A 13,481-nucleotide genomic window follows, 5' to 3' on the forward strand; every position below is an offset into this window, starting at 1 on the left:
TTGATGAACCAACAAAAAAAGTTAGAACTATACTTACGGGTCTGAAAATATGAATATCTTGATTTCTAGACACTAAGTGAGAACTTTTTGCAATGCAAGTTGCTGTCTCCAGTTTATCTCCTGTTAACATCCATATCTGCAAAATAATGTAAGAGGTTACTCCTTTGGATATTAGCATGTCTGTTCTCTAAATCTACATGACATCTATTTCCAACTTTTCTCTGTCACCTTTTTGGATCAGATTATCCATGAAAATATACTGATTTGTGCATTTTAAAGAAAAATTAACAGTTTGTACTGCAATAGTATGCAAAGCAGAAAAGAACTGTCTTTACTTTTTGCAGCTCCATTCCCCTTCCATTCTCACAAGGGCCAATGTCTCAATGTGTATGAAGACAAAGCAAAGCTCTAGGGAAGCATGAAATCCTTTCCCTATGGCCCTGATACTACCTTGATCAGAAAAGTGAGGATACAGATGACATTTGTCAGCAAAATGATGCAACACAACAGTCTGTGACCCTGGTGATAATCTCAGAAAACAGCAGCCAATCCATGAGACAGCAAATCCTGTAGCACGAGCTACAGTCCCAACACTCCAAAGAGATCCTGCCCACTGACCATGCAAAGCTGAGAAGGCAGTAAAGTTTAAGGGATAAAGTTCTGTTCTTAATGTGTGACAGCACTCTTGGCCCCTTAACACCAAAAAGGTTTGTTTGTCCAATGACTAGTTAGTGAGATGACGGAATCACCAGTGTAAGGAAATTATTGTCATTGCATTCCAAAATTCTCCTGGTTTGTTTTGTCCTCCTGAGCTGCCCTTCCCGCAGATTGTGGAGGGGCTGAAGTCCAGCACAAGCAGCATATGCAAAAATACCCCACTGTGTCTGATTGAGTTTAAACAATGCAAAGTCATTACAACTATTTGGAACAGAGCTTGACACTGATTAAAGCAAAATGTTTATAATCTTGCCCCCTCCCCTCAGATATTGTTCATATATTTACTTGAAACCCTCCCTCAAATAAATGCATTACTTGTATATGTGAAATTGATAGGTGTCTAGCAAACCAACTCTTCTGCATGGCTTTTCATGTCATCCTTTAATATGAAATGAACAAACCCCAACAGCTGTTCTGAATTCTAGTTCGAATAATTCACCTTTTGATCTTTACTGAAACTTCTTACGAGTGCCAAACCTGAAAACATTGTTGTCACACAAATCTTGTGCCAAACTCATTTAGTGTCAGCAAGGATAGTTTACTGTAGACAGCCAGGGGATAAATGACTGAAACACACATATATCTATCCATTGGTAGTTTTCCTACAGAAGTAAGTTTGAGATTGATGAAACCTGTGGTAACCAAGGGAACTTCAAACACAGTGTCTTGTTTGTTTCTGCTAGTTCATGCCCAGCATGTGTTTAGGATTTGACACATTTCTCATTTTGAAAGAACCTAAATGCAGACAAATATAAATTATATCTTGATTTGAAAAGTTAATAAATGATAACCTGTTATCTCAGCAATGTGTGTTTAGTACCTTTATTCCAGCATTCCTTAGCATCTCTAGAGTTGGTCTAACATCTGCTTGCAGCTGATCTTCTACTCCAGTGAGACACAGTAATTCCATTTCTCGCTCCAAACTCTCTACAACAGCAGCAACCTTCAGGTTTCTATCATGTATGCTTAACTTTGCTTGGTTATATCGACTCTGCACAAACACAAAACCATTTAAGAGTTTGCTACGACTCATAAAGTATACATTCAGTCTACCACTCAGTGATAGCATGGATTCATTAGGCAAAATGTTTGTCTTTAAACTTCTTTAATGAAGAACAATTGCTAAAGGAGCAATTTTACTTTATACCCAATGTTATACAGGGCTCTTCTGACAATTCACCTAAAGAGAATGCCTCCTGAAGAACTGTTAAGAATTAGGCATCACAGCTTCTAAGGAGGAAAGGCCTTATCTTTGAGAACAAGTAGATTTTTTAGGTCATGCAGAAGCTACAGAAATAACATTACACTAGCTTCTGGGAAAACACTGTCCAATCCAGTAATAAAGTAAACAGGATCCTACATATGACTCTAGAACCATCACTAATGAATGGAAAAGCCTTCAACGTATTATGGACAATACCTTAATTATCTATTTTTTAAACATGAATCATCTTTCTTGGCAACCTTAAAAAAATTAAAAGAGAAATTTTCTCCTTGAAGTAATCAAATATGATAAAGCCCAAGATCACTCTGTCCATTCATACCTCAAAATCTTGATACTGTTCTTCAGTAAGTGATTTTTTGGCGACAACCAGTGTGCGCAGTCCTTCTCGTGCCATATTACCACACTAAATGAACCAAAGCACAGAATAGTTATACAAATATTGAATCCTGTGTTCATGCTTTATACTGTATGCTAACAGGGTATATCTGTACCATAACTTTAGGTGTTTCTTTAGACCCTTAAAATACTCTGGAGATGCCACAAACAGGATGAAAAGCAATTATACTTCAGGTCCCCCAAATGAAGTGGTTTGCTATTAGTAAGTCAATTAGATCTCTCTTAGCATAAAGAAAATTTCTTTTAGGATGAAGCTTTAAAATAAATTAAATCTTCTTTTGAGGCACGTAACAGTAGTGTTATACTACTATTAATGTACGGAGGTACATTTCTTTTTTCACTGAAAGTATCTCTTACCAGAAAAGCATCTACACATTAAAAATAGCCATGGAATAGCATGTCTTAATGAAAAACAAGGCTCTCCAGTGCAAACACTTATTGATTTGACCTCATAAAGCTAAATAAATTAAACAAGTATTTTACAATTAATTGTGCATCATTATCACCAAAAGTAATTTTTATGACATTTTGCTAGGTCTTGAGGGAGTTTAATTTATTCATGTCCCTGAATAAATCAAACTGCCCTGCAGCAGATATTGATTCATATTGCCAATACCATTATGAACATACATGGTGTAATCATTGTATTAACATATTGGCTGTATGTAGGGTCAAAAATAAGATGATTGCTGGTACTGTCTAGAACATACAGTAAAAAATATAAATCAGGTTTGAAATTCAGTCACTATTTTATTTGAAGTTTAATAAATGTGGTTAAAAAAAGATTAGTTTGGACAAATGCTTGTCAAAGTCTGTAATTCATAATCATACCTTGCTGCAGATTTTGATCAAACCATGGCATTACAGGATAAACAGATTTATAGCAGAATACTTCTCAGAAGTAATTAGGTTTTATGTGAAAGGTCAGTCAATGAAAAACAACTTCCTTGTTTTAAGTAGGAATGTGTCCTGCTACTACTACCAGCTTTGCTTTTCTTGTATGTTATTCAGGAACTGGAAATAATTTTAATCCCTTAAAACCCATTCAGGATACGCATAACTGAAGTTCAAAATCTATTACTGCATTGCCTCAGATTTTCCTTTAAACATATCCAAATTATATCTGATACATTTTAGATTTTAAATTTTTATAAAATTTTAATTTTTGTAAATGTTGATTTTCTTTCTTACCTCTTCTTCTAACCAATCATTGTACTGTACAATAGTGGACATGGCAACATCTGCACCCTTCATGTAAAATGTAATTTCTCCGGAAGATTCATCCTAAAATTTTACAAAAAAAAGGGGGGGTGAGGGGGAGGAATATCTGTTTATAAAGACAATTACCTACCAATAACTTAACTGCCTTCTGAAGCACTCAATAGGTTCCCATTTATAAAAGACAAAGTACCTTGCCAAGAAGTAAGTTTTATTATTTGATGTTACTATTTCCAGAGTTATCTCTGATTCCATTAAGATACATGTCCTCTATTTCCATGTAAGAGGACCAGTTCTAACTGAAGTCAACAAGCATAATAGATTCTTAGCATCCCTAAACTAAATTTTAAAATATCACGGTTATGTCCCCTCTAATTTATATTTTGTTTCTTGGGTGGCAAATACCAACTCAAAACAGAAAGCTCTGCATCTTTGAAATACCTGCCAATTAAAAATTTAACCAATAACTTTGTGTAAATGCTTGTTACACATTTTTATGATGCAACATTCATTGCATATTCAGTTAATCCATGCACAGGCAAATGTAATCAATGAATTAGTCTGATCTGCCAGCATTTTTTAAAAAATCAAACCAAACACCCAGAAAATCCCCCAAATTACCCTAACTATGATGCCCATGCGCTTGCTCTCAGAAGTGAAGGGGAAGATCTGCAGGATATAGTATGTCAGGATGTGTCCACCAGGGGTCTTCAGCTGCATTGAGGTCAGATCCCTGTTAACCAGAGTGAGACCCACACTCTCTGTCCACTGCACCAGAGCTACCTAAAGAAAGAAAGAAAAGAACCCAAACAAACCAGAAAAGATACATATTTAAGTGTGAAAGGTCTATGATACTGTGATATAAATGAGGCTAAAGCCAAACAACTGTTGCTAGGGCAAAAGTGTAAACTCTTCCAAGAATCTAGGGGAAAAAAATAAACAACAGCAGACTAAAATCTTAACACATCCAATTACATGCTTCCCTTGAAAAGCTTGCAAAATTTCTTATGAAGAATATAAAAAACTTTTTTGAACTTATTGCCGAAAATGAGGTATTTAGAACATATTGTTCAGAAATAACTATTCTAAGAAATACCCCATATTCATTCAACAATACATCAAGGATATCGAGTAGAAATTTTGCAAAATGAGAATACGATTTCTGTATCAACAAGACTATTATGTAAGTAAAAGACTTTGGGGGTATTTGGGGGTATTTCCATATAAAATAGTTTATTACATCTACATTTACATGCAAGTTGAGACAATGTAATAGCTAGTAAGTAGGTAAGTAAAGGACCTTATTTTTAGTTTACTTTGTTCATTTGCATAATTTTAATACTTTGTTTCAACAGTAATATGACTTCTTACATCAAATAAGATGAAAACCAAGCTTACAATACTGCATCCCACAAACTCACATGGGAAAGTCCCTTTCTCAATATTTTGCTGCTTTGAAATGCATGACATCTGGCTTCAACATTTTTCTATATTATACTTTAATTATCTCCCACCACCACTGTGTGATTTATTCCTTCAAAAAATGAACATTTTAGAAAAACTGCTTTACTGATTTTACTGTTTTATATACAAGACACATTCCATATCTATTTTTTTCTTCTGATTAAAGAAAGCTTCTCCTCAATCTACTTTTAGTTTTTCAAATGCTAATCATTACTGGAAACCAGATTTTTAAATCACTAGAAAGATAACTATAATGCAGTTCATATGATCTTTAGGGATCCTGGATTTTTATGGATGAATAGGCTCTGCTATTAATCTTAGGCAAGATATAAAAATAAACCCAAGAACTCTGATAAAAAACATGAAAGTAGAAAATTCCCTAGGTAAGTTCAACAGACATGACAGTCACTAAGAATTTCACACAAAGCAGATAAAACACCTCAGCTTCCAGGAAAATTTAAAATTGGAATAAAATCCTGTGTGAACCTGTAAAAAACCCTAGAAGTGCCATCTGTGAAGGCATCACAAGATGAAAATACGGTGAGATGCAGTAATGGATGAGAATAGAACACAATTTGAAAAGCACCATTTTAGATTCTTGAAAACTACAGGAAGCTTTTTTACAAACTTTTCTTCTTCACCAGAAGTAGCATATAAGCTGCAAATGACCCAGTACTTCCAAGGTTTATTTTCCATTTTCACAGTGAAGGGTTACTATTACATTCTGACCTGTAAATTGCATCTTTGTACTAAAACCCTATCATCTTATTTGTGTTCTTTTGCAGCTAGGACTTAAGTGTTCTATATTTGGTGGCTCAAATCTGTTTATTATTTTATTTATGCTTGGCTTCACATACCATTTAAATTAGTATTTTGCAGCACACTCATTTTGCGTTGTTATACTTGGCCTATACTCAATTGTATTTTTATTTTTTCTTCTAAATTGATCAGGGCAAATACCATACAAGAATTAGTCAATAAGGCTCAAGTCAAACAGATGCCTACAAGGACACTGAAAAAACTCGAGAGAAAGACAAGTTTGACTCTCATCACTCAGAATGACTCAGAGCAGCATCCAAAACAACATAGCCAGATCTTACCATTAAAATACTTAAACCTTTTAGAATGTAGAATTTTTTTCCTAAACAAGTATTTCACATGTGGCATGAACATCTACATTATAAATCTTAACAAATACATATATAATGAAAGGCTGGCTATAGAGAGTTTAGAAAAAGGATTCTTAGGCAAGTAGAATCTCTTCTTGAGGTTTCCGTTCTACAAGTATATTCTCGTCTCTTCAATAAGTTTCTGAAATTTTACATTAAAATGGTCTTGCAGTCTAGTGTGCCTAAATCAAGAACACCCACAATGCCAAGAAAATGCAGCAGCTGTGGCTTCCATAGAGCTTCACATAATGGTTGAAATCAGATAAAACAATTAAAGGTTGGACAAGCACAGAAGGCTTTGATGGTGATGCTACCATTTTGTTTTAAAAGAATCCATTGCAATGATAATATTTATTTGCTGATAACCATTAATTTGCTGATACACAAACACAAATGAAATGTGTCAAGTTTCTTGAATCTAGATTAGGGACTTATTTGAATATTTTATGGATCTTCTCTGGCTTATAACAAAGCTCCCCTTCTATGGAAACCAGCTGCATGGGAGACACAAGCATATAGGTGGCTAAATGGTCTTTCCATTACTGAGCCACAGGTATGCAGTGAACCCACTAACTGTGCAGTTTTCCTAGGGCAGGTAATGCACATGGAGACAAAGAGAGATTTGTGGTTGCTAACTTGATAATTTTCTTCCTCCTCAGCAGCAACCCAAAGGGTAAAGATGGCCATTTACCTCTCATGGGACAATGCCAAAGATTCAACTTCCAAATTAGGAAAGAAAGGAGCAAATAATAGCATTGTGAAACAGAAATGCAAAAGATCTGATGTGAGCTAGTGAGAAACACCTCATTTAGTGTTCTTATCCTAAATCTTTCAGGTGCTTCCATTTACCACATGCCCACTCGAACTCTTGTTGATTCTGTCAGCAGTCTCCCCACTAGAGGCCACCCAACCCTGAGAGCTTCTGCAGTTCACAGACCCAAATATCAAAGACTTAATTACCAGGGCACAGACTTCCACTCAAAGGCAAATTGAGAGATTTCATAAGGACACTTTCCCAAGTCAAGCAGTAACTGTGCAACCCATACCATCACCAAGAGCAGTACCAGCTCAGGAGGTAGAAGCAGCTTCTCTAAGTAGGAGTGTGTTTCTAACTCAGTCACCTGAGGAACGAGTACATTTCCAGAGGGACATGGAGAGGTGAAACTTCAAAAGCACCACTGTTACAGACCATGGCTGCAGGTCCATGTTTTGGGGACGTAATCAACCCGTTTATTTAGAAATGTTCATTTATGGAACCGAATCAAACCAAACAGCTTACGCACTAGGTTAGCTTATGCAGGTTTCCATCACAGGACATACTCTGCGCACCATGTTTGGATCCTGTGGGGCTGTACAGCTCATTGCTAAGGCCACAGCCTCTAGCAGCCTGGCTATCATGCCTAGCTCCTGCTTTCCTCTCCTTATGGCCTAGACTATCATTTCTGCTCCCTAGCAGAAATACTGAACTGCTCAAAATTTACGGTATTTGTTGCTCAAAACAGTTTATGAACAAATAATTGTCACTTTCAATGTACAATATTCTCTTCTGAGCTTACATTAGTTTACGAAAAAGATCCACTGTCTTGTGGCTGCAGTTGGCAGTTCTCCACCTCATAGGGCAGTTTGGGAGTTCCACCACAGTTGTACTCACAGCTTTCCTGGAGCCTTGCTATGAGTCTTCACACTTTAGCCAAAGAACAACTTGCATAAATAAAGTCTTCAATAGTTTTGGCATATATGAAGGAGCAATTTGTAGGGTAAGAAAGGACTAGAGGTGGAAATTTTGGAAGCTAGTCTTGCTGCTTAGAAGAATTCTCATGTAACTCACCTGTACTTCTTTCAGAGTATTTAAGAGCATCTTCACTTCAGACAATAGGATCTGCTTTCAAAATTAAACTGTTCTATAATATATAGAGACACTATAAGTATGGTATTTTCAAGTTAAGGCTATTGCTTTGGAAACAGGAAGGAAGCAGTGAGATATCCTTTTCCCACTGCCTGAGTGTTTCCAACCATTTCCATCAGGACTGTTCAACAACTCACATCTGTCTGCTGGTTTGTTTATATTTATAAACAGTGATTTTATAACTAACATTTGCAGTCCATCACTTTTCATAAAAAAACCTCTTTGTAATTAAAATAAAATTATTAATTTAAAAATACTGCTTGATCATGTGAAAAAACTACCAATCAATATTCAAGACAAGCTATGGAGTAGTTATTCTTTGTGGGTCTCGAAGGTCATGCAAGTGATGGTTTTATGCTACTGAGTGATTTGCTTTTCACAATACATTGACAAAACAACACAATTAGTCTTGCTTCAATAAGCACACACAATAAAATGAATTAAACAATACAACATGTCTCATACATTACAGCTTCACTTTTGTAAACACAAAAGCTGCTTCACTAAGGGCATATAATTTCCCTGTCTGTTTTTAAATGATTGGCTTTGTATCCTTGTAATTAATTTTAGCAACTCTGTTGTCTCTGGACAGAAACGTTGGAATTAAATAACTGACCACACTTTAAGGTAGTATTTAAATATTCAAGATCCTGGAATTAGAAATGCTTGAGACTGTAACTGTGCAGAACAAAGCATAACCAATAAATAGCTGGTTTATGAGAGTAAGCAATCATTAAAAATCATGACTGATCAACCTTTTCTGACTAAGGGGAGCAAAGGTCTTCAAAGGCTCCTGTTCATAGCATGTCCTGAATTGCTTGGGTCTCTGACCTTTGAACTATATTGCTTTGCCTACTTAGCTCATATCCTTTTATGATTGTTCATTACATTAAGGTAGCTGGCTTTCTACAGATGAGCTGAACCCACACCTATGATGACAGAGTTGAAGTTGGGTTTTGGTGTGCGATTTTTGGTTTTTTTTCCCCATCCAGTGGGTTCTCACTGAATGTTTATTGTTTGCTATGCCACAGCTGTAGAGGACAAGTGACAGACAAATGAAACCTTCCACTCTTTCAGAGAAAATGAAATATTGATCACTTATCATAAGAAACAAAGAGCCTAGCATAAGTAGGGTTTGCATTATGAATACAAAATCAGTTACTTATCTCAGGTTACTCTAACAACGGATAAATACATCTTTTATGACGAATGTATCTACTTCTAAATGTGCATACTTTGTAATGGTTATATTATATCTGTATGTGGATGCACACATATACACACAGATGTGAGGAATTTCAAAAGAGTTCCTCAAGTCAATTAATTAAGTGTGTAGTGTAGTCAGCATATTACTGAGCTGTTTCTTATACCTTCTTACTTGGAAGAATGGTTTGTACTTCTATACTGTTCTCTGCTCTTTACATCCTATGGTGTGACCATGCAATATTATATAATGCAACAGACAACTGTGCAAATAACATCTTGTTTCAAAATACTGCAATCAAGTCAGATCCATAAACAAAATCTAAAGGAACAGGGTTGCAATGTTGAGAAAGTACAATGCATAAAACCGGTTAAGTCTATTAAATGATAATGTTGTTTATGAACCAAATATGTTGTGATAGGTCAGTGCTGAGGTTAAACAGAAAACATCAATTGAACCATTTCCCTAAATAAAGCTCCAGGGTGCAATATTCAAAGCACTTTATTCAATAAAAAATGCTTTTAAAATGGTACTTTGGTGATTGGGAAACATTGGCATCATCCGTCAACCTAACTGCAGGAAAGTTCAATAAGCTAAATAATGAACCATTTACATTATTTTCCTTAGGCTCCACTGATTTGCAAACATTGCATCAATAGAAGTCTTAAAAAAATTATGATAAAGACCTGCTAGTCTTTGAACTCTTAGGCTTTTTTTCTGTCATGTCGCAATTTTTATGCTGTTTATATGCTTTTTGTAGCTTCATCTTTTTATAAGACTCTATTTAACATCAGTTTCTCATTATCTTACAGCATATTTGCTCAATATGATAATTTTACTAGTGTTTCAAACATTATCTTTGAGAAACAAAAAGGAAATTTAAGGCTGTTTTAGAAGGAAAACATTTCATATCACTGTCATATAATTTTAATGTATGAGTTGAAAATAATGATAAAAAATCATTATTAAAAGGATATCTGTGCATTCTCTCCCTTGCAGCATGAACAGTTTCTTTGTTGTTCATTTCTTCTACCTCCTTTTCCACCCTGAGTCCCAGATCTATTATATTAGCACTTTATCAACTTTCCTTTCCTTCCTTTCATCTTTCCAAGGTCAAATTCCCTACTGTCTTCCCAGGGCACCGCTTGTATAATTCTTGAGTCTTTCAGCAGCTTTCTTTAGTAAATATGGGAGGAGAATTGCTCTTCATGGTAGCATTTTCAGTTTTCAAACAACTGAACAAATATTCAAAAGCCCACAGGGAGAGACAAGTGAGCGAGAGAAAAAACTCACAGTGTCTCTCAACTGCACATCTCTTCACCTGATTTAGTAATACCTTTGGCTATTTAAGCAGAATGTTTACTTAATTTATAGTTATCATAATATCTTCATAGGCAGATCCTTGCTCATGCAGTCATTCATTACACTCAGTAGTACCTCACAGGCTCATTAAACTGAAACATTTAGTAAATGTGAATGCATGTGCTGATGAAAATCTGTACACGTGCATAATACAAGTCAAACATTATACAACTACATATCATAAACAAATGCCCTTTCAGGATTCTCAATTCATAATGTGGATCAGCTCACACTATATAACACCACATACAGTATTATGGATTATTGATTTTAGCCAATGATCAGCATCTCAAATCCTGCCCAGAGTTTTATTTTTAAAACTGTTCTGACTGCCATATTTTAGTCGTGGAGAACCAGCCACTTCTTTGTATTCTACAATCCTTTGAGACTATGAACGGTATATTATCAGTATTTATGGTATCTGAAATGTATGTAATGTCTGCTAATTTGTTACAACATGAAGAAAGATTTAATTTTATTTCTTGCATTCCTAAAAACACTTGTTATAAGATTTGTTACTTTTAGCAATTATAGCCTGAAGTTTCAACTGCTAAAGTTTTGTTAGTGTTACATATGTGACATATTAGACATGAAAACCAAATGTATACATGAACAGTACACTATGTGGCAGGATGAAGTTTGTGAAAGAAACATTGTCTTGTATGAGATCAACTTACACAACTAGAAAAATATTCAGCCTCTCAGGTATATAATCCCTTCTTCACATCTTACAACCACCTTAGTTTATTTATGACTAAGCTATTGCAGTTACAACAACAATACCTTCAGAAAAAGCTAGAAATTCTTTAAAACAAAGGTTCTTCTCAACCTGCTCACTTTCAGATGCAAGCCAACCTCAAAACAGTCCATGTCTCTCCATTTTATTGTATCAACTACACAGATTTTTATAAAGTGAACTCATTGCAGTTTCTTGAAACATGAGCTTTGTATCTTTCTTCTAGTTCTTTATAGATTGAATTTTAGGCAATCAATTTAGGGAGCAAAATAGGATTATTCAGAACAATAACTCAAATCCAATGGGATTTTTTTAAAATTTGGATTTCAATAGAAGTCAAATACATGCTTTTATTGAAATAGTGTTTTAAATTTGTGTTACACTTGATGCACTTTTGAAAGAACCCTAAAGATTATGAAGCTGGCTAGAGTTTGAAGCTCAAAACATTTTCTACAGAAGCATTTGAGGTTTAATATTTTTTTTTTTCTTGTATATTCCTTTATGGGGGTTTTTCTAGTTAGTTTTGTTTTTGTTAGTCTTGTTAGTTTGTTTTTTCCTGTTAAGAATCTATATGTTCCAGTATCTGGTAGCATCTATAACTAGTGTGCCAGGCTGTCCATCACTCAGAACAGTTTCATATTCCCTTTAACAGCATACTATGATTCATACATGGATTAATGCTTTGAGAATAATAAATAATAAACCTTTTTTTGCAATCCTCAATATAGTATTGACCCCAAAGTACTGACTTCACAGATCTTTAAGTGAAATAACTGAAAACACTTTAATACAACAAAGAACCAGCAGATGTTTCCTAAGCTATAGAAAAAATAAAAACAGATTACTATTAATTTTAAAGAAATCCCTGTTTAAAACACTTTTTTTTATGGCTCTTCTCTTTTTAACTTAGTTTACCCCATTCTTTAGGAGATGCAAATATTTCCAGCCTTGCATACCAACCTCATCAGGGCTGGAAGCCTGGTAAGTTCGATTTTCATCGCTGAAGTCCTGATCCACCTCTGCATATTCTGTCTCTCCAGACACACCAGCCCGGGATTCATACACGGGGGTCACATTGTGGCAGAGTGCAATGGCCTTCACCGCTTCATGTATCCGACTGCTGACGCTCTTTCGGACTTTGGGCGCAGACGATTGAGGTTTCCTGGATGGTGTTGAGCTCGTACTGTTCCCACTGTTCTGAGAGTGAGCCTTTAAGACCCAACACAATGAATAGTAAATGAAAGTTCAAAAATGGAGACAAAACATGAATACTTATCCATCTATATCTGACTGCTCCCTGCACAGAGGTTGATAAATATGAAGGCAAATAACCATCTATTTATTTTTATATAACCTACTGTTAACTCATTCAGCTTGTGATTCACAAAAAGCCTCATCTACTTTTATTAAGAAATTATATATATGTGGGCTCTTAACCTTGCATTTGTAGTCAAATTTCAATAACAGAGCCTGAAGAAAACTGAAAAATGTGAAACACAATCAAGTATATTGGAAAAGGGCTGAATAGGCTGATCGGATTCTGCAGAAAGCCCTGCTACCTCACTTCAGATTTTACATTTTTCAATGTTCTGTCACAATAGTCCTTTCATACCTATTGCATTCAATTAATTATTTTTTCTTTTCCTTTTTAAAAAAAATATTTAAAACAGCCACCAACTGGATGAGCTCAGAAACACTGAGACAAAATTTTAAAATTTGTTGTTTTGTTGGTTCTTCTTCACCTGTGTCATTAAACTAAAAAGAAACCCCTTTTTTTTAAAATCTTCACGTAGATCTCTGTTTTTAAAAGATCGCCACATTTGTGATGATCAGAAGAGATCAGAAGAGAAAAGGAAAAAAAAATACCATCATTTTAAAGTATAAATATTATGAGTCATTAAAATACAAATATTGCTGATTTAATTTATAACTTGCACAATTTCTGTATTATTTGTGAACTAATGCAGTTTCATGCTTTTGCTGCCACTGAAATGTTTTTGTCCTTACAAGAATGCAATAATCTAATAAAATAATCATGCAAAATAACAGTTTGACGCATATTTGAAGATCATATGACTGTTGCA

At 35.0% G+C, this 13,481-nt stretch overlaps 1 protein-coding gene across 3 annotated transcripts in view; it reads right to left on the bottom strand.

Annotated features, from left to right (window-relative positions):
* ATP9B (ATPase phospholipid transporting 9B (putative)) overlaps window positions 1–13,481 on the bottom strand; it is a 154,062-nt gene that overhangs the window by 13,585 nt on the left and 126,996 nt on the right. For all 3 annotated transcript variants that reach the window (XM_058831637.1, XM_058831636.1, XM_058831638.1), the window contains exons 15-20: window positions 12,358–12,606; window positions 4,178–4,339; window positions 3,530–3,622; window positions 2,262–2,345; window positions 1,538–1,708; window positions 38–136 (exon numbers count right to left, since the gene is read on the bottom strand). In XM_058831637.1, coding sequence (XP_058687620.1) covers window positions 38–136; window positions 1,538–1,708; window positions 2,262–2,345; window positions 3,530–3,622; window positions 4,178–4,339; window positions 12,358–12,606 — 858 coding nt within the window. The remainder of the gene's footprint in view (window positions 1–37; window positions 137–1,537; window positions 1,709–2,261; window positions 2,346–3,529; window positions 3,623–4,177; window positions 4,340–12,357; window positions 12,607–13,481) is intronic.

This window comes from Poecile atricapillus, chromosome 2 (genome assembly GCF_030490865.1).
Source record: "Poecile atricapillus isolate bPoeAtr1 chromosome 2, bPoeAtr1.hap1, whole genome shotgun sequence".
Lineage (NCBI taxonomy): Eukaryota > Metazoa > Chordata > Aves > Passeriformes > Paridae > Poecile > Poecile atricapillus.